This window comes from Chaetodon trifascialis, chromosome 8 (assembly GCF_039877785.1).
Source record: "Chaetodon trifascialis isolate fChaTrf1 chromosome 8, fChaTrf1.hap1, whole genome shotgun sequence".
Classification (NCBI taxonomy): domain Eukaryota; kingdom Metazoa; phylum Chordata; class Actinopteri; order Chaetodontiformes; family Chaetodontidae; genus Chaetodon; species Chaetodon trifascialis.
In genome coordinates this window covers 12,657,875-12,685,803 of record NC_092063.1, presented here as the reverse complement: position 1 = coordinate 12,685,803, position 27,929 = coordinate 12,657,875, and the positions used below count along the sequence as shown (strand labels likewise).

The window sequence follows — 27,929 nt, the reverse complement described above, 5'->3', positions numbered from 1 at the left end:
TGATTAGTTTTCTCAGTATTTAGTCATAAACTGAAATATTGGACAAATTTGACCTGGTGATGACACTAGATTAAAAGTCAGGGGATCAACAAGGTGTTTACAATTAATCCTGAGGACATAACAGTGTCTACCGAATTTCATGATACGATCATTGATATGATTCATTCTCTGGGCACCATGAATGTATTGGTTAAATGGCAATCCACCCCCCACCCCCCCCAGTATATTATGCAAAGGTCATCAATCCAAACTGTCATCCCATGTTCAATAACACCTTTACCAGTGACCTCCTACCATAAAGTTACAGTCATTCCTTTTAAGGAACATTAAAACAGGTGCTATACTGACCATCAGGCCTACAGTATATTACATTATAACACCGACTGTGAATGTTTCATCCTGGTACAGACTGCGAGATTCTTCCACTTGGGTTTAGTGAGGATATCAAGTCTCTTAAGTCAAGTTGATTTGCATACACCTTAAGGCCGACATGAGTCCACATCTCTGCTTTACAATGTTCTCAAGAGAAACAAAACACTGAACGCAAAGTCAATCTTGGGAAACAGTCTTATGAAAGGGAAGGAGAAATTCCAAAAGGGACATATCACAACAGAGCACTCATGATTTTATTTTATTAATGGTGAAGCTATGGGAACTACATCCAGTCTGGGTTTTTTATTTGTCTTTTTCTTTTTGGGCTGTGATTTCTGCACCTTTAGGGTTGTCCAGTGGAGTCAAGTGGGGTAATTGTGTCAGTGTGCATGTGTTGCACTTTATGGTTAGCCTAGACTGAAAAAGCTTGCGATATTACGGCAGGGGAAAGGCTTCCTCTTTCCACAGAAGACCACGTCATTGTCTGAGTGACTATTGGATATTTATCACTTCTGCTTTGCTAAAATCTTCAAAGGCCAGAGTGCGGTCGGCAGAATGGATGACGGAGCAGTTTGTGTTGTGGAAGGCAATGAGTTCCTGTGGCGTGAGTCTTTGTGCAGTAACACAATCATCAAATCATCACGTCAAAGCTGGAACGATAGTGCTTAAAAAAGTATCAACCCCCCTCGGGCTTGATCATGTCTTATTGTTTTACAACACTGAATTAGCGATTTAGAATGATCAATTTTAAGATTATTGATTCAAATGAAAAACTCCTCAGCTAAAAAAAACCTTTTAAAGCACATGTATATATTTTGCACAGTACACTTGAGGTTGGACTGCCACAATTTCACAACATCTGCTGCAATCTGATAGACTGGAACTCGGAAGGGACTCCCCACCAGCACAATAGAGTATATCAACTTCTGTCTTTGATGCTTCCGAAGGAAAGACCCTGATCACGCAGCACATTAAAACGCCTCATCAGCAGAAAGAGGTTCGAGCCAACGACAATGAGGATCATGACCCGTTCTTTGTGAGGAAGGCGTGGACTCGGACACGTTGCAATAGGCTGTTGATCCAAGAGGAGGATGCAAAGGAGAGCCAGCCTCTACAGAAAGTATCTGAACTCCTCTACTGTCGAGCTCGTCATGGTGGTAAACATCAGCAAGGTTTGTTTCGTCTGCAGTTATAAATTGGATTTATTTTGGAGGCAAGTAGCGCTATTAATGTTTAAGAGTTTAAATAATCTGACAAGTTTAAATAATCTGACAGCAATACAGACAGATATTCTTTTTTTTTTTCACACATAAAGTGACCAATATCTGCCTTACATATGGCATCTGGCTTCTCCACCTTCTTAAGTCTCCTTTGAGCTGTTGCACTTACACTGACGATCACTGTGTTTTTCTCTGATGCCGCTCTAATGGACATGCTTATGAAGATCTCTGAAATTGGTCCTGCTCCTGGTCTTGTCTTTTAAAGCGCACATCTACAATGTTACTCGGTCTGCATCCTTTCATCTATGCAATATTAATAGACTTTTGCAATTCTATTCTAAATGCCAGTTGGTCCAGAATCCAAACTGCCTGTATTATTAACAGGACTCCCTCCACAGATCATGTCCCTCCTGTTAATCAACAACTTCACTGGCTCTCTGTTAAATATCAAATCGATTCAGCTTCTTCTTCTTCTTCCTCCTTTAAGGCCCTTTATAACTTAGTCCCTTTTATCTTTTTGAGCTCCTTCATATCTACATATATATATATAGTTGCAAACCTACTCTCAGATCCTCTTCTGCTTTTCAACTCACTGCACCATCTGCCTGCTTGACTACCGTGGGGTCTAGAGCCTTCAGACGTTCCCAAGCCGACCACACAGATTTTACATTTGCAAACACTAATCTCATGCTCTACCACTGCAGGCAGATTGTGAGAGTAGAGGGTTGTCGCCATCAGCTGGTCGTTCGGTTCCTGACCTGCTGCACTGATGCTGTTCCGTCTTTCGGCTGAAGATGGCGCCATTTCATCAGCTAATTCAAAAGCCAACTCCGGAACCCACAGAGAGGAGCTCAGACGATATAATTGTACGATTTAATAAGATTATTGTAATTGTGCTCTCAGTGATGATAAGTTTCACACTTTCCAGGTGCCTATTTTTTTGTTTATACCTGTAATCTTTCAACTGCTGCTATATACTTTTCAGATGACTGGAATTCTCTGAGGCTCGTGTGAAACCTGCAATAATAAGGCTCCTCTCTTCACCTCTCACTGCACTGAGTCTCCCATGAGTCCTATCTCGGTTCTGCATGGATGGGACTCTATGGAGACAGTCCAATACTTTCAGTCACTGTTAACATTCCACATCAGTCTCCCCCCACACTGACACGGCTGATAATATCATGCAGAGCTGGGTAGGACGGCACAAACATTCATCACTCACACTCATGCATGCACAAAGCAGTCTTTCCCACAGCAATCACAACTTTATTTCTAGGTCAATCAACTTTTTATAGGTGGTATTTACAGGTGTAACAGTCACACAGACAAACACATGCACCCATAAACTCACTCAAAAACACACACCCTCTGATTGCAGCGCCACTGGCGTCGCTCAGAATAGCATCAAACAGAGTGCAGCGTCTCTCTCTTTGGCAGTGTGCAGGTGCAGACCTGTCTGCTTTAGTCAGCCTATTTCACCATATTAACCCTCGTATATCACACTGTCACTGCAGAGAAAACAAGCAGAGTGGAGATCAAAACACAAGACAGCTTTGTCTTTGTATGACAGAGACACCTTCATGTAAGGGAAAGTGTTTGGGGGTTTAAAGAAATCTACCATCTTAATATCAAATGGAATTATTTAGCTTAATGGGCAGATGTATTGTTTGATGTGTGTCAATGAAAATTTCACAGCATAATAATCTTGGATGTTACCATGTCAAAATGATCTTAATGATGAATAAGATGAAAAGAGGGAAAGCTTCACTGTGCAGCTCGCTTACTTCTATTCTGAGTCTCTCCACACTTGCTAAAGACTAAACGCTTGCTGATGGGAGAAATAAGTTGTTTCTTTTTCTGTCACTGCTGATAAGACTTTACCTTTGCTACCTGAAGTTATCTGCTCCTGTGCAGAGCCCACAGTGAAGTGTTGGACGGGCGCCCTCCTATGTTTATTGTTAGTAATTGCACCCATAACAGTAAAAAAAATATTCATGCAGCACTATTACGTTTTTTGTATTTTTCATTGAGATGCTTAGTTACACTGGTTCTAGTCCCCATTCTTAGGTTATATATTTCTTTCTTTCTTTTTTTTTTTTTTTGCTGAACTGCTATTATGCTATTAACATTGCTTCCATTTTACCCCTTCATCCTATAATACTTTTACCATGTGTTGCATGCAAATGTGATGCAAATATACCTTAATATTAATGTATGCTAAGATAAAAACATAATCTTCTAAACTTTTTAGATTATATGGATGACCATCAAGTCAGAATTTTGACTTGTGCAACACTTGCTTTATAAAACTCACGACATTCCCATCAGCCTCAGCTGTGTGTTTAATGCTAATTAGCAAATATTGACATGCTAACATGCTAAACTAAGATGGTGAATGCTGTCAGCATTGTACCTGCTAAACATTATGCATCATTATGCAGGTTAGCATGCTGACGTTAGCATGTAGCTCAAAGCACAGAGCTGCTAGCGTGGCTGGAGACTCGTTTCTTTGTGCACAAACATCCTTCATTTAAATTTGTTCAACATGCACGTCTTGCTGACATGGTGTGTGTGATGTACTGTCCTGTCCTGTTTGTTAAATGCTGCTGACTGCAAATCAAAATTACCCTTAAGATAATTAAATGAAACAAATAAATAAACAAATTATTCCCACTGAATATTACGGGACATCGAGGCTGTTTTGGGTTGTCATTTTAAAGGTTATGCAAGGTAACTTTAACCTGTGATATAATTGCAAGTTTATCTGGATTATTATAAAGGAAACAATGCTGACATGCATATGTAAACTATGAAAGCCCAACTGAGCTGTACAACAGCTGCTAACTTTTAATTTGACACGAAGCATCAAAATACAAATGCTGTATCAATAACAATCCTGGAAATGTTTTACAGAATGACACAAACCTCTGACCCCCCCAGCTGAGGTGAGGAGCTCTTACCAGCGTGTGATGGAGTGCTTTGCTAAACTCCATGACTAACCACTTCCTCTCGTCCACTATTCTCCCATAACACAGGGGAAAATACCTCCACCCCTGTTTGCCCACTCACCAGCACCCCCTCCTCACCACCCACCCTGCCCCACCCTTGCATCCCCATCCCCTTACCTCATCCCCCTTCCTCTGCTGCTCTTTCTTTCATTCATTTCTTTCCTTTGTACTGTGAGATGCAGAGAGGAAGAGAGGGATGGGGGGAGGGACGGAGGGAAGGAGAGGGACCTTTTGTTGGCTTTCAGGTGGTTTCACATGAAAAGCCAGAGTACACACCTAGGTTGCCGCCACTGGCGACTCACAGCGTCTCGCTTGCTTCCGCTGAGTATACCTGAGTTAGCCTTAAATTGCCTCTGCGCAGCCCAGGCATGCACAAATGCAGACACATTTGTAAGCACATGCATCCATAGACATCCGCATACAAGTGTGCACAAATACACACAGACTTCTATTGACACCGGTAGGTGTTGGATGTGCAGGGCTAAGGTGGGGAAGAGGTTTTTGCAAGGGGGGCAGTGTGTTTGTGGGGCAGGGGATGTGGGTGAGGAGGATGGAGTGTGTGTGTGTGTGTGTGTGTGTGTGTGTGTGTGTGTGTGTGTTGGGGGGGTTGCTGCATGGCGACTTTGTCTGTTCTCCACCTGAATGGACTCCTCTTGGTGCAAGGAGCTCAGGTAGCCTTGTGTGCGTGTGCGTGTGTGTGTGTTTTATTCCCAGGTAGACCACGGTGAGTGCTCTCAAGTTAGTGTCAGGTGTCAGGCAGCTACTTGTCTTTGTGTCTTCAAGGCTGCCGTCGCTTGGATAGTGTTTACAGCCCAGAGAGCACAGAGGAGAGAGGGAGGCTGGGGGAGGAGATGGGAGGGAGCACCGGCTTTGATCTGATGCAGACTGTTTGATAGCGTGTGTGAGTGAGAGCGTGAGTGTGAGAAAGAAGGAGGCAGAGGGAGAATATGAGTGCACGCATACTTTTTCAGTGGCACGTACAAACGTCGGCACACATGCTAACAGCTGTATGTTTGAGCCGTTCACTCAGTCCAGGGCCGGACAAGCCTTTCTGGGGCCCTGAGAAGAATCTGATTCCTCCAATCGAAAACAAACAAACAAACAAACAAACAAACAAACAAACAAACAAACAAACAAACAAACAAACAAACCAATAGAATATTATTGACACTCAGAGCTCATTATTAAAGTGACACTGAAGTATAACACATGTCATACATACAGAAGTAGGAGCCAAATAGCTGAGATGTGCCAATCTGGGAGTGAATGTGCTAAAACGAAATGTCAGATGCTGACAGGGTGTGTTGCCGTTAGCGCTGCTGGCACTGAAAAGCACTGAAAAGAGAGTGGTTTTAAGATACCAATCTGTGCTGACAACTAAATCACATCGCACATTATCTATCTAATCATATATAGAGCTATAGATACATACAACTGGGCATCGGCAGATAAAACCACAACATCAGCACAGCATATAATCACAATATGCAAAAAGTATCAACTTCAGCATATAATACCCTGAAGGTGTTTGGACTAGATGAGCAGCTTTTCATCTTTTTTAAAGAACTTTAAAGATGCCAGGTTTATGTCTTGTGTGAAGCAAGAAGGCATGCTAAATGTAAGATTAGCTTAGTTCAATTACTCATGCGAACAGATCAGTAGCAGCTCTGCTCAACGATACACCTCCACTGCTTAGCTTTAACACATGTGAATGTTTTCAACAGTGCATACAAACATACAGTGTGTGTTAGCCATGTGCCTCAGATTATGCTCATATTTGTCCAACTAAATGCTTTCTAAACTAATTTTAAAGACGCATTTCTCCTCTCTCTCTGTGAAATCAGCTGCTGCAGTGTTGTATGCAGACACAGGAATTCTCACTCTCCCCCACAGTAGAAAACTGGATTACATGGATTCACATTTGACCTTGCACACATTCATCAGAACTGTCAGGACAGGTGCAATCTGAACACATTGGTAGTTTATGTTTCTGACAGCACAGAGCGCCATGCATGGTTGTTTGCATGTTTATGACTGAAGGGGGAGAAGAACAAGAGAGAAGAAGACAGAGAGACCAATGTAAGAGAGACAGAAAGACAGAGAGACAGGCAGGAGACCAGACATGCAGGTTTTTACAGTTTGTGTGTTCTAGGGCTCCCCCGGGGCCAGACAATTAAAGAGCATTTAAAAAGATGACAGAGCTCTGCTCCCAAGAAGGGGAGAGGTGGAGTTTGCAGGTGTATGAAGAGCATGTGCATGTGTTTCTGTATGTGCGTGTGTGCCTGTGGGAAGGTGCGCGTGTGTGTGCTGTACGTGGGTGTACTGTAAGATCAAATAAGGTGTTCCTCTGAAGAGTATGTGTATCCGACCATTTGCAGCTAAGTCAGTGAACGTTCGAGCAAAGAAAAAAAAAACATAGCATGAAACATCACTTGAAAACAATTCAGACATTTTTAAACTAACACAGAGAGCAGCAGCGGACGTTGCACTACAAAGAGGGAATAGAGAGAGAGAGAGAGAGAGAGAGAGAGAGAGAGAGAGAGAGAGAGAGAGAGAGAGTATGAGACTATGTGAAGAACAGCTCTGAAAGACTTTTTGTGGGGCCATAACAAAGGCCCCTCAGAAAACACAGTGGCATAGGAATGTTAATTAATTAATGAGAAACTATTCAGCCTACAGAGAATGGTGGAGAAAGAAAGACATAGGAGAGAAATGGAGAGACAGACAGACCGACTGGAGTAGACAAACTCAAACTGGGTGCAAAGACTTTCAGAAGTGTATAATCTTATATTTCAAATAACATGGGGGGGGGGTTCATTCTGGGTCCAGGTCCTATGCAACATTTTTCAAGGCCTGTTCAGGGGATTTGTACGTCGGTAATTTAGATGTTGCATCTTTGCTCCTTGCTTGGCATGTGTGCGTTTAACAAACTGCCGCTGTCAAGCGAAAGCTCCTCAAGCCTCAGATTTCCAGGACCTGAGAAAAAACCCAGTTTTCCACATTTAGTACCAAGCATTTCTGAGTTAATCCAGTGGGGTTTGAAAAGATTTTATGAGCCCAAGTGGTTGTCAGATTTTATCAATTCAAGGAAAACCATGTAATCCCTCTAGTAAAACATGAAAGTCATTAAAACTGGAGTTATGGAGTGTGATTTAATGCTAACCCCATTAAGGACTTCCTCTGAATTGCTCAAATGTATTGCAATTATCAATCCGTGCAGTGTTTCATTGCAATATTTTCTTCTGATGGAAAAATTCATGATCGCCCCTCCCAGCTTTTTTTTTTACTGCTTGCCGCTGGGAGAATCGCCTGAAATTTAACAAAAGGACAGAATAAAGACGGCAATGCTTTGAATGGGAAGCCAGTTTTTCTTTCTTTGATTTGTTATAATTATCGAATGTGTCATTTGCTGGTTTTACAACATCCTGTATTTGCAGGTGCACAGCACGTAAAGCTTAATTGTGTAACATATGAAGCAGAATCTAATGCGAGCGCATTCTTGCCCAGCTGTATGCAGCTCTCATTTGTCCTCAGTGCATCCATTTTTATTTCAATACTAAGTCTACACAAGCAAGAACTATGTGTAGTAATAAAAGAAAGGGAGGCCGGATGAGATTATTTTCAAGATTCTGTGGAAAAACCTGCAAGTGAGCACAGATAGACTGTGAAATACAGACAGGCTTTAGCCCGAGGCAGCTGACACTTCTTCGCAAATCCACACTCTTCTCTCTATAGACTGGAGTGTGTGTATGTGAAACAGATATGTAAGCTCCTTTGCGCCGGTCGCTCATAATCTGTTATTTTCTATGGGTGGCCGCGTGCGTGTGCGTGCTTGTGAGCGTGAGCGTGTGTGTGTGTGTGTGTGTGTGTATGTGTTTCTGTGACATTCCAGCAGCAGAAACCTGAGAAGGTGTGACTTACGAGACACTGGATTCTGCTCTTTCTGGGGACTGAGGGGTGCTGAAGTGTCAGAATTCCAATTTCCTCCAAACAGTCACTCCCAGTCACACACTCTGACCCTCTGCATCTCTCTCACACAGCCGAACACACTCTGCTGCCTTCGTTCTTATCCTCAAGAGCTTGCTTTTTCCCCTAATCTCTCTTTCAGCTATAAACACTGTCTCTCATTTTCTGTCAGCTCCATTCAGAAGGTGCCACAAGGAGAAATCTTGTGTCACACCACTGTACTGCACTGCTCCCCCCTTGCTCCCTTCCTCAAATTAAACACTCACTCTTTCTCTTCACATTGAGCTTCCAGGCAAAGTAAAGCAGGGGGAAAGGAAGCGAGGGAGTAAGAGAGGGAAAAGTTTGAGAATCGCGGGCCCCTCCTACTTTCCGGAGATGCTCCAGCCCATCCCTAAATTGTGGGCCAATGAGGGTGGCTCATTCACAACTCATGCGCTCCTTCTACAATAGGTAAGGAGAGAGAGACAGAGAGAGCAAGAGATATATAGAAGAAGAGAGAGAGAGGGAGAGGGAGAAAGAGTGACTGTGTTTGGGGGAGAAAGACGGTGAGAAAGGAGAGGACAGAGTGAGAGGGAAGACAGGGAAGAGGGGAAAGAAGCTACAACAGAGTTAATGGGATGAAGTGGTGACTGAGAGGCAGGCAGACAGAGAGGAGAGATGAAGAGATAGTGCTTGTGACAGGGACAGATTTGCAGTGTGGACAACCTGCACAGGAGAAAAAGGCAGTAAGAGGGCTTTTGAACAGAGCCAGGAACCAGGAGAGGAGACTCTGGAGCAGCAAAGAAACACTGGATCCTCCTCACTTCATCAAAGCTGCCTCTTCAATCACCAGAGAGGACGAAAGACAGTGTGACAAGACAGAAATCCCTACAGGTGGAGATGCAGACAGGTGGACAGTCAGACATGCTGCCTGTGCTTCTGCTTCTGTGTGTGGCTGCAGGAGTTTGGGGGTCCGCCCCCGGAGTGTGGGGGTACGGACGGGTCCAGGACAGGCAGGGGCCGGCGGCACCACTGTGCCCTCCTCCGTGCCAGTGTGAGGAAGATGGGATCTTCATCATGGTGGACTGCTCGGAGTTGGGACTATCTTCTGTGCCGACCAACCTCAGCCCTCTCACCACTTACCTGTGAGTTACACAGATAACACACACATTTCCTGTGTGTGCTATCTAGTCATATTTCACCTCCAGGCCTCTCACTGTCTCCTGTCATCCTTTTCTTGTGTTTCCACGTCGTATCTCATCCCAAACGTCTTCACTTCCCCTCTCACTCATCATGGTTTAGTGCCAATTTGTTATATATGAAAACTAAAAAACTGCCTGCCGATTCCAGAGTCCCAGCTGTTAGCCTTGAGCATTAATTTCTACTAAAACTTTAAATTCATGCTGCTTGAATTGTAGCTGGGATTCCTCAGTCAGATGGATGTGCGAGCAGAAAGAGCAGCAGAACCTGCATGTGGATAAAAACGGACAGGGCCGAGTGGGAACATGTGTGTGAGACAGTGTGTGCGTTGACCACTATGGCAAAATTACTGGACCACTTCTTTCAGTATCAGGTTTCTGAGCGCCAACTGGAGACCCAGCGTGAGAGTGTGTGTGTCTATGTGTGCGCATGTGTGTGCCTTTGTGTACATGTATGCAAGTGAGCTTGTGTGTGTGTGCAAGCACATGACACATGCGTGTGTCTGAAAGAGTGTTTGAACGCAGATGTCTAGATGTGTGTGAGATTTAATGAGCAGTTTCACGCCACTAATCTGCGTCTTACTGTTCCCTGGTGCCAAAACTTAAAGGTAAACAGAAATTGTTGGCATGTAACCCCCCACAAAAAGAAATTCTCTATTTTCTTTTCTGAGGTTATTTAATAACCTCAGAAAAAGTTCTTTTTTGAAGTCCTTAATCTGAAAAGTCAACATAATTTCGAAATATGATTTGTGTATGTTTGACAGGCTGGTTGGAGAAGTGACATATGCTGCAAATACAATTAAAAACATGATCATTAATATTACTAATCAAGAGTTTTTATCATAATGAGTTGCAGGATTAAGCCCACTCCATCACTGGGAATTTTTAAGGGCAATAAGAGAAGCTTTAAATGCATATTTATGAAAAAGAAAAGGAGATCTGAGGGGTTTCTTACACCACCCTGCTGTGGCGTACAGCCAGATCTTACAAATTGCTCCACTGCGTAAGCCTCTGAGGACAGATTAGAGATACTTTGTGATAACTGATATTGAAGTGATAGAAGTCAAATCCAGGAAACAGGGTGTGATAGAGCAGTTGCTCACTAGGGGCTCTACAAGTATTACAAGAGTGGTGGGACAGAATTCAGAGGGAGTGAGGAAAGATCAACAGTTTATGTAGCAGAGGACTCTGAAAGAGACACATAAAAGACAAGTCCACTTGAATGAAGCTCAGCTCTTTGGCTGTCATGGGAGCCTGCGGCGGCCAGAGTTCACCGTGTGTTTATGGAGGTGAAGAGCTGTTTCTAATTCCATCTAAGAATCACTCTACCTATGAGAGCATCAGGCGGTTGGCTCACCAACGCTAAGCCAGCACACTGACACATACTCACACACAGGGAGGGATGAACCTGAGAGGCCGAGTGTTGAGCCTCTCAGTCCTCCTCTAAAACGAAAACAGCGACGATCTGAGACTCCTGCTGTGAAAGTCTACACTGCTCTTAACTGCTCCGCCACAGCCGCACACACACATGAACAAACACACATCATTCCCTACAAACACAAGAGTAATTGTTCATTTCCCCTCGTTACCTAACAGTGGAGCTGGACCAATTAGTGAGTTTGAGGGCTGATTTAGAATAAGATAAATAAACTCAGCGACCAACCACACACGCCCACACACACAGTGCGGCGCTGCGGCGGGGAGAAGACGGGAATGTGGGACAGCAGGAGATGCCGCAACAAATTAAGACGGAAGATAGAGAATCACAGATTTCTCTTTTGCCTTGCTGATAAAAATCATCAAACACAAACAAAACAACCTCTCCTCTACTAACCCTGCCCACATGCATACATACACACACATAACCCAGAGCGCGGCACAACGGGCTACAGTTTCTCATTTCATTTGGGGGTATAAAAGGTTACAACAGCGGAGAGCTGGTCCAATCCTCACCAGGATCTGTCGAACTGTCCAGCACGCCCCGCTGTGCTGTGCAGGCTGGATTAGCCTCCCAGCACATACTGTAGGCTGCTGAGGTCACAGGGATTTGCTTGGGAACCGTCCACATTACAAACCACATCCACACAATGCTGTGAAAGTATATGACATCATTCACCCGTGTCATCTGAGAGCTCTTCAAAGTGAGCGCAACTGTACGTGCTACAGTGGCCGAAAGGGCAATCCAGGCTACGCATGATTCAGTCCATTTTCTAGAGTTTTATTTGCACATTTGGACGACCTCGCTGCGTATAGGTGGAAACGGAATGGAATCAATGAAAACAATTATATGACAACTCTGAGGAGTACACAGGTTGACTTTGCAAAGGAATTTACAGAAGATGCTCCGAGCTACTCAGAGCAGAGTGGGTAGAGATTTATGACAATAATCATTTCCGTGGGCAACGTATGAAATGAGCTGTCATGTGAGATGCTTTGAAGGACCTTCTCTTTGATATCAGATTAGAGAGTAAAGACAGTGCCCAAGGGTGCAAGTCTCTGTGTGTGTGTGCATGTGTGCTAATGTGTGTTGAGTTTGAGAACACTGTGTACAGTACATGCACAGGGGCTCTGTGCCATTGAGTAGCTGCATGAGAGGTAACTTGTCATAAGAGATGTCTTCACAGTGACACAGTAAGTAGCTTGTCTGTCACAAATGCTAGCTGGGAGCAGATGAATTAGCCAGCTGTCCCACTGACAGACTGCTACATATTTAAATAAAATATCCAGTCAGGTTAAAAATACTGTGTTCATGATCTGGCTGGTGTAATACAGTATATGTACACAGACTGTTTCTGAGGTTGTCAGGTTCTGATGTTTACACATCTTGCATCAGCGGTCTTCACTGTGTGCATGTGTGCAAAAGGAGAAGAGTGTGTGTGCACTGTATGTGGGTCTGGGGCTGGTCTGTGACTGGAGTTGAGCAGCGATTAGGTGATGCTTTGTGGTAGCGGTGAGTGCGGTGAACTTCTAACGGTGTTTTGGCCGAGGCCAGGAAACCACAGCTAGCGCATTACCAGACAGAGGAAAACCAAGCAGTGTGTGAGCGCGCGTGTGTGTGCATGTGTGAGTGTGTGTGTGAAGACCACCCAGACTGCAGAGGGAATTTTTTTTTTTCGAGCCAGTGGAGGTGAAGCAAGAGTGTAAGAAAAATGGAGAGGGAAGATGAAGAAAAGGGGTGAAAACTGTCAAGGAGAAAGTAAAGGATTAGAAATTGGTGACAGAGAAAAATGTGTATTGGATGACTTTGGAAGACTCGGTTTAGGTTAAACAGGCACACACACAACCACACGCACACACACTGGACATACACACGCAGGAGACAACATCCTGTCCCTGTACGGTGACCGTGACTGTAACAGTCGTGTGCGTGTCATTTAGCCATTATGTTGATGGAATGATTCCTATCATGAGCGACCGGGGGTCACACTGTAAACATCATGTCTGAGGAAGAGAGAGACAGAAAGAAAGAGAGACAGAACGAGAGAGAGGAATTGTAAGCGATGGAGGGGGGAGGAGGATTTGAGGAGAAAAAATGAACAAAAATAATGTGTTTGTGTGTGTGTGTATACTGTCAGCGGAGGGTCCTCTATACAGCAGCTATCAGCTCCAGCATCAGTGTCCTGGCTCCAGACGTCTATGGTAACCCCCCGCCTCAACTGCACCTCCCCCCTCGCTCTCTCTTTCCATACTTGCTGCCCCCACCTATTCTCCTTTCCTCACCTGTTTCCTCCGGCCTCCCTCACATACAACAAGAATCCATACATTAAGTGCTCCAGCTTGTGTGTGTGTGTGTGTGTGTGTGTGTGTGTGTGTGTGTGTGTGTCTTGGGAGCAGGTGTTGAAGGCAGTCATGCAGGACGAAGTGCAAATGTACTATCACTGATGTGCAATGTGCTTCTTAGAAAATCAAAATGAAAGCATATAGCTCAGGGCAGCGGAGGGAGAAGAGTGAAGGGTGTGCACCCAAGCCAAATGGTGTAAATGTTTTCAAGGTGTGTGTGTGTCAGTTTGCGGAGGAGGTGCTTTGGCTACAAGCCAACTAACTGATTATATAGAGGAAAAAGCAGTGACATGCCATCACAGATAATCTGTTCTGCTAAAAAAAGTTGCATAAAGATGATTTTACTGCACTTCCATTCCTTTCTTTATTCCGTCCGTCCTTCCTTCCCGCAAAATTCGATGTGTTTGCCTCAAAGTGTCAGTTCCCCGGCTCTCTCATAGATTCTCTGGAGGCCCCATGGTGAGCTCCAGCAGAAAAAAAGCCACTTGGGCCTGTAGGGCCTGCTACAAAAGTGATATTTATGCTAGAAGGGTGTTGGAGAGAAGGGATAGGCAGTTAGCTTTGGACAGTGCAGTGGTTTGTGGTTTCCTGAGAGCAACCTGGGAGGCTTTTAAATGTCGCTCAGGGACAGACAGCAGGTAGGCAGGTAAAGGACGACAATGGAAACAATGGCAATCCCTCGGGAGCGGCAGGCAGAGAAGACACAGAGGCCATAGTGTGCTCCACCGCTCCATATCCTGTCCTTTAGAAAAAAGTAGAAAGCAATCACGACACGAGATCTTGAGGGGAACTAGAATGGAGGAGGTGGAGATCAGGGAAGTAAAGTGGAGAATGTGTTTGGAGTGTATGGTGCACATGAGCATGGTATTTATTGGGGTCAGACCTGTGCCCACAGACCAATATGTAGATCAGTATGTTTCGTGTGATAGTAGTGTGACGCAAGTATGACACTGGGGCAAGGAATGTGCTCCCTGTGACGTCCGGTTGCGGGGTGAGGGGCTTCTTCTGATTGAGAGGATTCAGAATGCCTGCATGGCCCAGATTCCTATTCAGCCCCTTTTCAACCCTGGGAATCCATGGGAATGTTTGTGTGTGTGAGTGTGTGTGCATGAATCTGTGCAAGTGCACTAGCCCTCTCAGTCCACTACAGAGAAGGCATTGTCTAATCATAGGCCAGGCCATGACAAATGTCCCTAACTGTTCTAGTGCATGTACATGCATATGTGTAGATCCGCATGTGCTTCTGTGACCTGTGACTTTGTCATCTGTGTCAGTGTAAGTGCTTATGTTTAGATAACACGTAGACAAGACTAATCCTTTTTCAGTTTCTTCATAACAGGAGCAGATTTGTTAAAATCAAGAAGACATAGTTCACTGTAGTTTTCAGCAAGATCTTTGTTCGCTTTTGTTCCTTGAATTTTAGATTTGAACTTACGATCACAAAGTCACTAGTTTCTTTAGCTTTCTCTCATTCTTATACCTTTATACAGTGCTGACTCCCAAAAAGTTGGGACACTGTGTAAAACATTAATAAAACAGAATGCAATCATTTACAAACGAATGGTCACCAACAATGGTACTAATATCCTTTATACAATCATGTGTTGACAAAGTGGTGAACCTCTCTCCATCCTGGCTTGTGAATGACTGAGCCTTTCCAGGATGCCCCTTTCATACCCAATCATGACACTATCACCTGTTACCAATGAACCTGTTTACCTGTGGAATGATCCAAACAGGTGTTTCCCAGTCTGTTGTTGCTCCTGCCACAACTTCTTGATGGAGTAAAACATTAAATATATTTTCTTTGTACTGTTTTCAGCTGAGTATCTGTCAAAAAGGATTAGCAAATTATGAAATATGTTTTATGTTTACACAGTGTTCCAACTTTTTTGAAAAGGAGAATTGGTCTGTCTCTTCTTTTTCAATATTTCACTTTCTCCTTTCTTACTAATGCTTGTGCTTTAAGTTTAATTAGTTGTTAGTCATGAAAACGACTCTGAAAACATTTAATTAGAAAACAGATTCGATGTGCTGATTATATGCGAGGTCATGTAAGTACAAAAAAAAACTGCAGGTGCAAGTGGTATTTCTAAAATTAGATTATTGCATTATTGGCCTTTTTTATGTGTCCCACCCATCTATATAATATTCCAAATAAAGACAATAAACACATTTGTTCTGAATGAACACAAATACTGAACTGTAGAAATAACGGAGAATGTTTACATGAGTGCTGACAGAAGTGCGTGTAGGACATAGCTCTCCAAGTTCCCCCTGAACCTCAACATGAGTCTGTCTATCTCTGCCTATCTGTGTGATCGCTGGCCAGGCCTGCTGACTAAAGTGGCTCAGTGTGCAGGTGATGACTAGTAAGAGGTAATGATACTTAATGCCCTTTCCGACAACATACACACACGCACGCACGAACCCACAAGACCCCCATGTGCACATTATACACACAAGGAAGCACGTTGCTCAAGCATGGATGTACAGTGCAGTATGTAATGCTTGCTTGCGCACACACACACACGCACACACACGCACATGCTGACTTAATGATGGTTAATGCCCTATCCAATCCCCCTGTGAAGCATCAAAGCGTCCCACAGAGCAGTGCTGATACAGCGATGCTAGCAGGGATTAGGTCAGGAGAATGGACTACTGGGGCAGGAGTTAGGTAAAGCGAACAAAGAAGCAATCGCAGACACACTTCAATGTCACACACATGTGCACACACCTCAGGGCACACACACACACACACACACACACACACACACACACACACACACACACACACACACACACACACACACACACACACACACACACACACACACACACACACACACACACACACACACAGCACAGCAAAATGGGGGCACTGCACAGGAAAGTCCAGGAAGTGGAAGAGGGGATGTAGAAAACAGAAGGTGGAGAGATGAATGAAGCAGAGAGAGGAAGAATGGAAATGAAACCTAATTTTGGAGGGTTAGGTTAACTGAATGCAGAAACAGCAGTCAGGTCACTATGATGGCATCAGGCAACAGTATAAGTCTTGCTAAGACTGGACACTTCACAGGTGTATTTTCCATCTGCCGTAAAGAGAGGCTGCAGGGAATTCTGCCACTGCAGAGCCTCTGCAACTGCAGCCAGACTTACTCACATCTCTATTACATGTCTGAGAAGGAGCAAAAGAGGAAATCTGGACTTTTTACATGTATGGCAGGTGGCCAAACTAAATCTCTTTAAACCAACAGCAGCCACATGTCCTCATTGGTATGGGGTTAGATTTCATCAAGTGCTGATCTAAGTTCAGGTCTAGATGTTATCCATGGGTACTGTTAAATATATGGAGCAGATGAGCAGATCATAGATCTGTGAGCACAGCAGTAAAGGAGGAGTGAGCCAGCAGTGGATTTGAGCAGTCTTCTAACTAGATCCAGTGTCCTCCTGTTTCTGCCATTCAACCAAATGAAGTCATAATAGAGCCTGACACTAATACTCATCGGGTTTCATTTACTGTTGTATCCACTGCTGAGAATCTGCCTCGATTCAGTGTGCAGGAAAGAACACCTCTCTGTAAGAGATACCTTTTCAGGATGTGTGGAAAAGTGGTGAAATTTGTAACCCTTTTCCACACACCTTTGCCATTATTTCAACAGACTTCAGTGACATGTGTTTGTCCTTTGCTCGTGAAACGTTTCCTTCGTGAGGCATAAAGTATTAGTTTCAGTTTAGAAAGAAACACAAAATGCTCTCTCCGGCACGTGTCATGTAATGTATGTATATAAAAGCCAGACAAAATATACATGCCAAAACAACAGATTAGTGGAGTACGGGCAGGGCTGCGAATGCCTCTCTGCCTTCCAAAGCTATATCCTACCCACAACAGCTGCCTGTCAGTTGTGTCCACATGTTGGAGGCAGTTGTATGTTGTGTAGTGCCGACTGTTCCAACACTTCCTGTTCCATTACTGAAGTGCTTGACCTTTCACCCCCCTCCCCTCTGTCTCATGACAGGGTGTGTGTGTGTGTGTGTGGGAGGACAAGGAGCGGACATAGAGTGTGTACGCGCACGTGTGTATGTGTGTGCGCAGTATACCGGGGTATGAATAGGTCCCAGAGGGCATGAATATGTTTCCCATGACATGGCCTCAGACTAAACAGCCGCTCTCTCCACCCAGACATCCGCCTGTCATTCTCCCCTAAACCGCAGCGAGCGGAAAAGAGCACAAAACATGGGAACACAAATACACAGACGCATCTCCCTTTTCTGTCTTGTTATCTCCTCTTTTCTCCTCCTGCCCCCCTCTCTGTTTCTCTGCTCTTTTGTAGCAGAGTCCTCCCCGTGGCCCTCCTTGTCCAGGTGAAAGACTTCTCCTCGCCCTCTCCCTCGCTCTTTGTGCCCCGTGAATGAGAGAAAGAGAGAATAAGAGAGGGAAAGATAAAGAGAGAGTGCCTTCGGACACAAAGGGCAGTGTACCCCTCCCAGGAAGTCTGGGAGAGAGAGAGAAAAAAAACACATCTTTAGCGGAAGGAGGAGGGGAGGACAGCATTGTACCCTCCTTCCTGACTCTTTGTGTGTGTGTGTGTGTGTGCGCGCGCGCGCGCAAGCTCATGTGTGACCACGAGAAACTGAATGCCAAAGCAGTCAGTCTATTCAGACAGAAAAAAGCTAACACACTTAGACCTCGCACACAGTATGTATATACACACACACATACGCGCGCGCACACACAGACAGATTCTACTCTCTGTCATACACACACACAGACACACGCAGTTATGCACACAACCATTTAGGCCCTCTTTAAGGCGGCGCCCAAGCATTGACTACCAGTTGCATTGTGTGGAATAAAAGATCCTCTTTCATCGCGGCCTTAACTGTTTCAAAGAACTAAGCGGAGAGGATCAGACTGGTTGAATCCGACTGAAGACATTACTGTCATAGTTACAGTAAAAGACAGCCAAGGTGTGGCTCAAGCACCGCTAATGCAGAACTCCTGCCCCCTGGGCAAGGCTCAGGTTGTTGATTTCCACTAAAGATCTATTACTCTAATGTTCCTCACAGATAAGCCACCTTCAAAGGCGCAGACTTAGCGCCATTATTGGCTGTTTGTTTGGTAAAAGCCTCCACCTGAGTGAGGGAGAAAGGGATTGGCAGGGAGGCAAGAAGAAAGAGAAAGAGAGTGAGCAGAGGCGGAAGTGAGAGGGAAGACCTCCTGAGGGGATGACTCTTGTGAAGTGCATGTGTGCATGTGGTGTGTGTGTGTGTGTGTGTGTGTGTGTCCATATGTATAAGAGAGAGCGCCATGGAAAGCATCCCTCTTAAGAGTAACAATGGAAGCCTGTTTGTTTACATGCTTTTGCCTGCTTTGTTATGTACTCTGCCTGCATGCACTTTCATGCTTGAGCAACATGCCAGAAACTTTTCCATAGATTTTTTTTTTTTTTAACTCTCAGATAATGAGAATTCTCCAAAGTGAAATGTATCAAGTCATCTCCACTCAGCCTGCTCCTGCACAGCTTTGTCTGACTGACACATTTCACCAATGATGATAGAAACAGACACCTGACTGCTGATCGCATCTGTCCCGCTCTGAGGGTACATTCACTCGCCAGGGTGGTCCATCACCCACCCCACACAAGCCACCCGGAGCCTGGAGTGTGTACGTGTGCCTGTGGATGTAGCATGGGTGTGTGTGAGTGTGTGCGCACTCCTCTGAACATAAACAGGGGTGCTTCTCATATGATGTGGCCAGTTGTTTTGCTGCGCTAAATCACCAGCTCTTGTCAGAAATGCTTCCAGTTTGAAATTCGCTACAACGGAGCTGGGGGCACATTGACACCCACACACACACTGCCTTTGATCACAGGGTCGATAACATACTTCAGCAGTTCTGTTGACTGCGAAGAGGAAATATGATAAATCACATTATTGTAACTACCGGGCTGTGTAATCCCATGCTCCAGTTGAAATTTGAACCAGAGATGGGGAGAGAAAGAGTGAGTGTGAGCAATAGAGTGGCATAAGAGAGAGGGAGAGAAAGGGCCGAGGCTGATGAAAGGAAATGTACCTCTGCTTCTTCATGCTTCCGTTCCCCCCTTAAGACAAGCTCCTTGCCATGGTTACTCTATCAATCACAGCATAAAGAAGTCAAATATCCAGTGCTTTACCTTTCTTCCCGTGCCAAACCTCCCCCTCTCACATTCACATGCACACAAGTGTACACACACTTTGGAGAGGAAGGACTAAATGAACGATCAGAGCACATTGTGTATCTGCAACTCACGGAACGACGCAGGGAACAGGGATGGAAAAATGTCTGTTCACTCCTGCAGTCGCTGCGATATTGGCTACAATTTCACACAGGCCACTGCACTTAAACACGCAAAATTACATGCACGCACATGAAAATCTGATTCCTCTCCAGGGAAGCAGAGAGAGATCACTGGGGGCTTTGTCAGTCAGTCTGCAGGTTCAGAGCAGAGGGGGGATAAAAAGAACAGTTAAGAGGCACATTTGTGAGTGTGTTTGTTGAGGGATGAGCATGGGTCTCCATGTCTGCATCCTCCGCGCCTAATACTATTCAGGAGTCTTTAGTTCGTCACTCAGCAGCAGACGGAGATCTGAGGGGAAGAGATGGCCTGTGTGCCTCTGGCGGTTGTCCTGTGAGCAATATCAGGCTGCTTTCTTGACGCCGTGATGGCCAAGATAGCGCAGGACGGTTCCCTACTGAATACTCACATGAAAAATAAAGAAACCACATGAACCTCCATTCTGTCCCTCAGACACACAGACCCACACAGCAATCTGTTTCCATGTCCCGGCAGCGTCCATGTATGATGTGGTGAAAGCGCAACCAGGGACTGTACCCACCACATCTGCAGGCACACTGGAAAACAATAGGGGTGTGAAAATGAGCGACAGACATCTTACCACACATACCGCAGTCACCTATAAATGGAAAAAAAATATCGTAGCGCACACACAGACGCAGATACTGACACACACACTTGCACTCAGTCTGCCTCTCTCCCACACAGCACTCACGCGTTAGAGATGCCTGTAAAATGTGGACACAGAAACCCCAATTCTAATTGTGAAACGACCCTACGCTGCAGAGCCTGCAAAATCTTTAAGCGCTCTCTTTCTCATTTCTTCTGCGACCGTTTATTTGCGCTGAAAATATCTGCACGTCGCAGCGCCAGCCGACACAATGCACATGTGGTAGTCATCAATCATAATTATCATGGTTTAAAAAAGCCACAGCTGTTATTTGATTTTAAAAACAAGCCATAGCGGAGCGCCTTCCAACGATACGTCAAGTTGTCAGCGGAGGCCTTGGCCTGCACAGCAGAAATGTCTCTCTCTCTCTCCGGCTTCCCAATGAGCTCGTTGGAGAGCACAGCCGAGCTGAGCTGCATTCAACCTTTCCCCATGACTCACCACTGTGTGTCTTTATTTTTAAACATTTTCTCTCTCCATTGCTGCGTGTTTATTCTGTCTGAGTGAGGCCGCTGTTATGGACTTCACACAACGTTTGTTTATGGCTTCTTTAATCAGGACCAGATAATGGAGAGTTGTCTCCATCCGTGGGCGCATCCCCAGAAGCTGGGTGATGTATGTGCGTGTGTGGCTGCATGTGTGTGTTGCTATGCTTTAATGATCCCCCCTGAATGTTCCAATACATATTTTTTCTCAGCAGAATATTAGTGCACAGACACTGAAACAGATTAAGGTGTGTATGTGTATTGTTCATGAGGCCCCATGAGGTGATTGTGTTATACGTGATGTCACCCAGTCTTGATTATGTCAGCTGGTTTACTGTTACTGCTGCCTGTGTCATCTCCATGGCAACTTTGTTATCGCTTATATTTACCTCTGACTTCAATCAAGCAGTATAGTGAGTTAAACTTGCATTAATCCCCAAATTACTGCCTGAAGCCTGAGCTAAAAATGGGACAATCATGAAGTATCTGATTCACATGACATCATCACAATAATGTTGTTGAGAGGGGGTCTCAGGAAGGCATCCAATCTCAGCAAAAAGTTATAAATTATGCATTATTTGTTTAAGTGTTTAAATTCCCTGAATTGTTTTACTTGTTGCCAAGTAATTGGTTACATGTCCTATATTTTAAAAATTAGATTACACCATGTGCCTAATATTTTCAATATAAGCTGAAGGCTGGATGAAAGAAGAAGATTATATGGACTTATATAATTAGGCTATAAAATTTAAAGGCATGCACCCTTAAAACTCAATACCTCCTGAACATTTGCAGTCTTTTTTTTTAATGTTTTGACACCGGCATTATTTACTCTGGCTTGTGGTCTCCTTATTCTCCTCTTTTATTGGCTCATTGCTACCTTTCACGGTGCATTACCTCCAGCAGCTGTCAATATGCATTACCAGTCTCGCAAATGTGCACAGTGGGCTGTCAGAACACAAGAAACAAACAATACAGGGACCTGCTTGTCAGTAATTGTGATGTGATTAATGAAATCAGAAGATTAATGCCCTGCTTTGCTCTGTTCCAGCAATATTATTAGAGAATTAGCCCCCCCCCTTCCCCGAACACTGATCGAAAGCATCTCTGCAGTCAGACCTCCCAGGAGGGGGCATCTGTAATAGGAAATTCCTATGCAGGGAAATTCACATGCCTTATTATGCTTTCGTAAGAATAATATAACCAGTGCCAGCTGAGGCTGTAGAGACGCTACAAGGATCTGACCTACTCATGGTGAAAGGACACAGCTAACGTTTCAAGCTCATCACACAGTAAAGACACAGCACCTTCACCCAAAGTGACGGAGGGAGTCCACCCGATGTTAAATACCATACCAGTGTTAGTATGCTGAATTTGTCTTGTCACAACTCCTACATACTGTATGACAGCCTACTCAAATAGCCAAACTGAGTATTGCTATGCAGTGTTTTTTCCACATCTCCCCTGAATATAGATCATGCCTGCGGATAAAATCATCCAGCCCCCCGTCAGCTTGGCTCACTTGACAAACAAACAGCGAGTGTGTCAAAACTCCCAACTGCAAAGGGCTTCTGAGAGCACAGTTTACACTTGCTAGCCCGGTGGTCTGGCTTTATGAGCAATGGTTAGTGTCATACACACACACAGACACACACGCACATACAAGCCTCACTCTTGAAGACTCATGCGAGACCCCAAGGGCTGTGAAAGCAAAGAAGGGGTGACGTAACACCTCTTTGCTTTCATTGTGTTTATCAAAGAGATGACCTTACATGACTGAGGCCACGAGGTTATGAATGTTTTCTACCAGAGGCTGACACATAAGCTGTCCTCTTATTATCCCCAGTGTTAAAAAAGTAGGTTAAGTGTGTGTGTTGAATATCTGTGCGTGTGTGTGTGTGTGTACATGCATGCATGTATCCGAGCATCCTGCACCTCTCCCTCTTTGACCGCAACGCAGCTGCGTCAACACTCACCCCCCAACACACCCTCTCACGTCAGAGTGTGTGTCAGAGACGCAGAGGAATGGAGTGTGTCTATGCTACAGCAACGAACAAAGGGGGAGAGGAGGTGGTCTCCTGAGAAACCTGAGGAAGAAAAAAGAAGAGGAGAGGACGGAGGGGGAGAGACAGAGAGAGAGAGAGAGAGAGAGAGAGAGAGAGAGAGAGAGAGAGAGAGAGAGAGAGAGAGAGAGAGAGAGAGAGAGATAGTTATGGAGGGAGACTGAGGGGTCAGATCTCAGGGAAGGTAGAGTGAGACATCTGGAAAAGAGAAAGAGTCACTGGGACGAGGAGGAAATTACAGCTGCCCAACAATGATTCATTGGGGAAAATTCTCCTCTACATCTTCCTCTCCTCCCTCCCGTCCTCCAACCTCTTTACCTACCCCTCTAACCTCTCTCTGCACTCCCCACTCCGGATGATTGATCGAGATGTGAAAAAAGCATTCAAAACAAATTACCTTCAAACAGCGTTGATAAGGAATAACACTGATTGCACTTTGATACTGATGCTATCCTCCTTTTCTCTCTCTAGGGATCTGAGCATGAACAACATCAGTGAGATCCAGCCCAGAGCCTTCCACCGACTGCACCTGTTATCAGAACTGTGAGTACAAAAACCATTTAGCTCACATTCAATTAATAAATCTCCATCATCACAGCTCACTCATGACAAGAAACAGCCATTCCCCGAGCCGCCGATACGCGCAGACCTCGTGATGGGGATTGATGACTCTGGCCTGCCTCTGATCTCTCCTACCAAGAAAATGCCTGCAGCAATAGGCTAGTGGATACTGGGACGGCTGCACAAAAGAGGGAAGCAAAGGGAACCTGATATTCACTCAGAGAGTGACTATATGGTCGAGTGTTTAGAGAGCAGGTTCTATGCTCGGCATCCAAGCCGCTGCTCTCTTGCCCTCCTTGACTTTGTTTCAGCTGGACGGCTCAGCAGGAGCAGTGCACACACAGACACAAGCCATTGCCAAGACAAACACACACTATAGGAGAACTTCAGGTCAGGATTGGGGAGAATGAAAAGAGCAAAGATCTATGTTTTTCTTGTTTATAACATTAAGTGTAGGTACGACTGGATATCGTGTTTGATACAAAATCTTCTGACAGAGATGAGTTATGCTTTTCTGGGCTGGGAACTGTTTTTTTTTTTTTTTTTCTGGCAAAAAATGTAATTTAACAAACTAAACAATATGTTAAAATAAGCAAACAAGATTAAGAATTCAGTCTCTGCCCCGAATTTCTTCACTGCTACACTCTGAGCTACAGACACACTTCACAAAGTCGACGGTATTGGTTTCATTCTCTCAGGGCTGATGAAAGCACACACGCCACAGCAAAATCCCCAAACTTTTTTCGGTTGACCTGGCCGATATCTGATTTGACCACTCAGCAGAATTCAGCTAAGTCTCAGTTTTACAAAGGCTGCCCACAGATATGCCCTGAGGGTTTGAATGTGTGTGTACGTGTGTAGTGATTCGTAGGGGCTTATGTGTGTATGTCTGCCTTCACCTGATTCTTTTACTTCTGAAGCCTGCAGTGTGTGTGTGTGTGTGTGTGTGTGTGTGCGCGTGCGTGCATGGGGTGTTTGAACGGTCCGCTGTTTTCTTTGCTAATTCTTGCAGCTGCAGCTTGTGAGGCATGAGCTAATGATGATGAAAGTAAAAGGTTAACTGGAAAACCATTCGGTTGGTTTTGACTCACAGTCAGGCTGGATGTGAAGAGTAGAACGAAGCTGAACAATGAAGTTTTGTGACACCTTGAAGCTCGGGAATTAAATTCAAGACTTTGATTTATTGTCGTTATTGAGTTGCTGATCTGAACTTTTGCTGTCGTAAAAAAGAACAGAAAAGCTCAGATATTGCTGATGGCGTAATAATCAGAACCACACAGTGCAGAGTGATGCTTAACATCGATGCTGACATTTGTCTGCATTGGGGAAAAGGGGGGTGGGGGTCTTGGATGCAGCTCCACCTGCAGTGTTTGTCCAGAGACAATCCTCCCAATGTTTTACAGCCCCGCTGATCTTGCTTCCTCTGTATCGCTCTCATGTTCTGACACTTTATGGAGACGTTCTGTTGCTTTGTAACTCGTCCAAGGAGGATGTTCCTGCCCTAAAGCCAATTTTTATAGCCTGCTGACCATTTCTGGAGACATGCTGAGACGACGATGATGTTCCAAGGCACGGAGAAGCACATTTTTGACATCCACTCCCGTCTAGAAGGCTTAGGGAGATGAGGCACAGCAGGTCATGGTAAACACATTATAATTACAACAAGTTATGACACTTAGAAAAACAAATGGAGGCTCTAAACACAAACACGGTCGGTTTGAGAGCAAGAGCGTTTGATGTGGGTACACAGCACTTGTTGGTTGTGCTGGGAGAAGCGAGGGCCCAGGCAGGTTGTGACTGGTAGAGTGATAAATTGTTTGATGTTGGGCTCTACCTCCCTGCCTGCCCTCCCTCCCTCATCCCCCTCCTTTTCAATTCACTTCTACAGTCCCCCATCTCCATTTTACTGCAGGCAATTGCAAGCTGTAGTCAGTGCCTTTGGTCCCCCCCCCCCCCCCCCCTTTCATTTTTTGGCTCTCTCCACGTTCCTACAAACCAAAACAAATGTGCTTATGGCAATAACTCCAGCTTTCATCCTGTTTTACACTATGGGGAGGAGAAAGAATAAAATCTTATGAGCCACATACAGAACGTCCTTCTGAGGAACTGCTCATAAACTGTATCATGCTGCCTCATATCTCTCTGCTCAGTTCTATAGTGTCAAAGTGAAAACAGCTAATCCCTTTGAACTTCAATTGAGGTGATTAAATGTATTCACAAAGCAGGTATCAAACCTCCCTTTGATTCACTGCGGCACTAATATTGATAATAAGATGTAAGTGTAATTGCCCGTCCCTCAGTCCCTCAAGCCCTTTCTCTACCTCTAACTCCTTATTTCTTAAATCTCACTCTATTGATCTCAAATCCCTCTCATTAAGTCTTCATTTAACGCTTTGATCAGTAAATTGTCTCTTAATTCAAACGCACAAACATGCACGCAACTGACAGCCAGACGGAGCATGAAGAGAGGCAACTCAGAGGCAGACTGCACGTCTATAGATTAATGAGAGGGCAGCAATGCCCACATTCTGGTATACACTTCAAGACTGGTTACTCATCTACCTGACATATCAAAGACATCCCTTCTCTTCAAATGTTCCGCTCTAATATCAAAGATGCACCATCTATTCCTGATCTAATTGCACCTTGGAACGAGCAGAGGGTGGTTTTAGGTGAAGCTGTCCCCCTGAAAGCCTTTCCTGAAAACCACTTTAGAAGGCGACAGTCCCGTCTGCCTATCATCAGTGTCAAAGCCCATGCTGCTCGTACCTCTGGAGATCACATTTCGCTCTGCCTTTTTCCTTTGACTCCCTTCATAATCACGAGTTTAGGTCGAGTCTCTCATGCTCATCTTATCATTATCTGCAGCCATCACTCACCTCCTAAATACAGAGTTGAACTCTGCCCATTCAACATGGCCTGACAAGTAAAACAATCATTGGTTTTATTTAAACCCTCTGTCAATGTTGGCTTTTGCCTCTTTTGACGTACACTATTAGAAGCTTAAGTGAAAGTGTGTGGAATATGGTGCAATCCCCTGCTACCTGTGCAAGACTGAAGTCTGAATCAATATAATCTCGCCTTCGACAGTATTCTCCAAACCTGGAATATCCATCCAGCCGAGCGCTCTGAGGTACTCTCCGACTATCACGTAAATGAAATCCAAATGTAAGAGGAGGGAAGTGTTGAGTGGAGGCCAGCGCTGCCCTGCTTGTCTTCCTTTTGGTGATAAGATTGTCTGCTGATAGACCGGGAGTATGACGTAGGTGAGGGTTAAGGGGTTACAATATTGGTTGTCTTGGTACTCCAGCTGGGACTATCTAGGTCAATTAAAACTTTTCCTTAAACTATTGCCAACATAGGTTTTTGTCTGCTTGTCTCTTTCTCTCCCATAAACATGTACCTGCACACACACAGACACACACACCCACACCCACAGTTTTCCGCGTCTATATTTTAGTCCAATAATTTCAGAGGTTAACGCCAGGTTAAGTGGTTGACCCTCAGGCTGGACCTCGAAACAGAAGGAGGGATAACATTTCTATTGATGGACCAGGGGTGAAAAAGGCCATACATGCATGTGTACTGACAGACACACCCCCACACAAACCGCCCTGGCTCTGATAAGACCTGTTTATCCTCTCCTTCTTCTTTCATCATCCACTCCAATCAACCATCCTGGTCCTGCTGCCACTATGACGTCCTATCACTACCTGAGATATTATCCTGAAATATGATGCTGTCTAGGTCTTTAATCCATCTTTTTATTTATTTCTTTGAGGCAATAGGACATGGTGAAACATAGGATAATCAGCAGTTGGTATGCTTCAGTAAAACCCTCACTGATCGGCTCTGATATCAGGGTGGTCTCACCTTTGCTATCATCCATCCCACTTCTCTCCTACTCGTTTGAACTACGCTGGGCTCTGTTATTTTATCTATGAATCACTTCAATAGAGCTGAATTATGCTGAGGTGGAATTTTTATCTACGCAGTCCAGGGGCCAAGAAAAATTCTAACCATCCCCAAATCAAATTAACAGAAAAAACAGTTGGAGCCGTGGTTTGACAAGAGCAAGGCGCCTTTCATTAGAATGAGATTGATGTGGAACAACTAGCAGGCTAAGTACGGAACATTCACTCAAACGTACGATCATTTACACACACATACACACATAAATACACACACTGATATCATGGAAACAGTTGGTCAATGGCAACTGCCGGTGTTCTGTTGATGTCTATCAAGAATGTCTGAACATTTCTTTCCTTTTTCAATATCCATC

The 27,929-nt window shown here is 44.6% G+C and overlaps 2 protein-coding genes across 6 annotated transcripts in view; one reads left to right on the top strand and one right to left on the bottom strand.

The window, feature by feature from the left end:
* The window catches only part of LOC139335127 (transcription factor Spi-B), a 49,298-nt gene that overhangs the window by 9,948 nt on the left and 11,421 nt on the right, over positions 1-27,929 (bottom strand). The window lies entirely within an intron of this gene.
* The window catches only part of LOC139335125 (leucine-rich repeat-containing G-protein coupled receptor 6), a 35,463-nt gene continuing 16,584 nt past the window's right edge, over positions 9,051-27,929 (top strand). The window contains exons 1-2 of the mRNA XM_070968577.1: positions 9,051-9,690; positions 23,555-23,626. Of these exons, the coding sequence (XP_070824678.1) occupies positions 9,446-9,690; positions 23,555-23,626 (317 nt within the window). The 5' untranslated portion in view covers positions 9,051-9,445. The remainder of the gene's footprint in view (positions 9,691-23,554; positions 23,627-27,929) is intronic.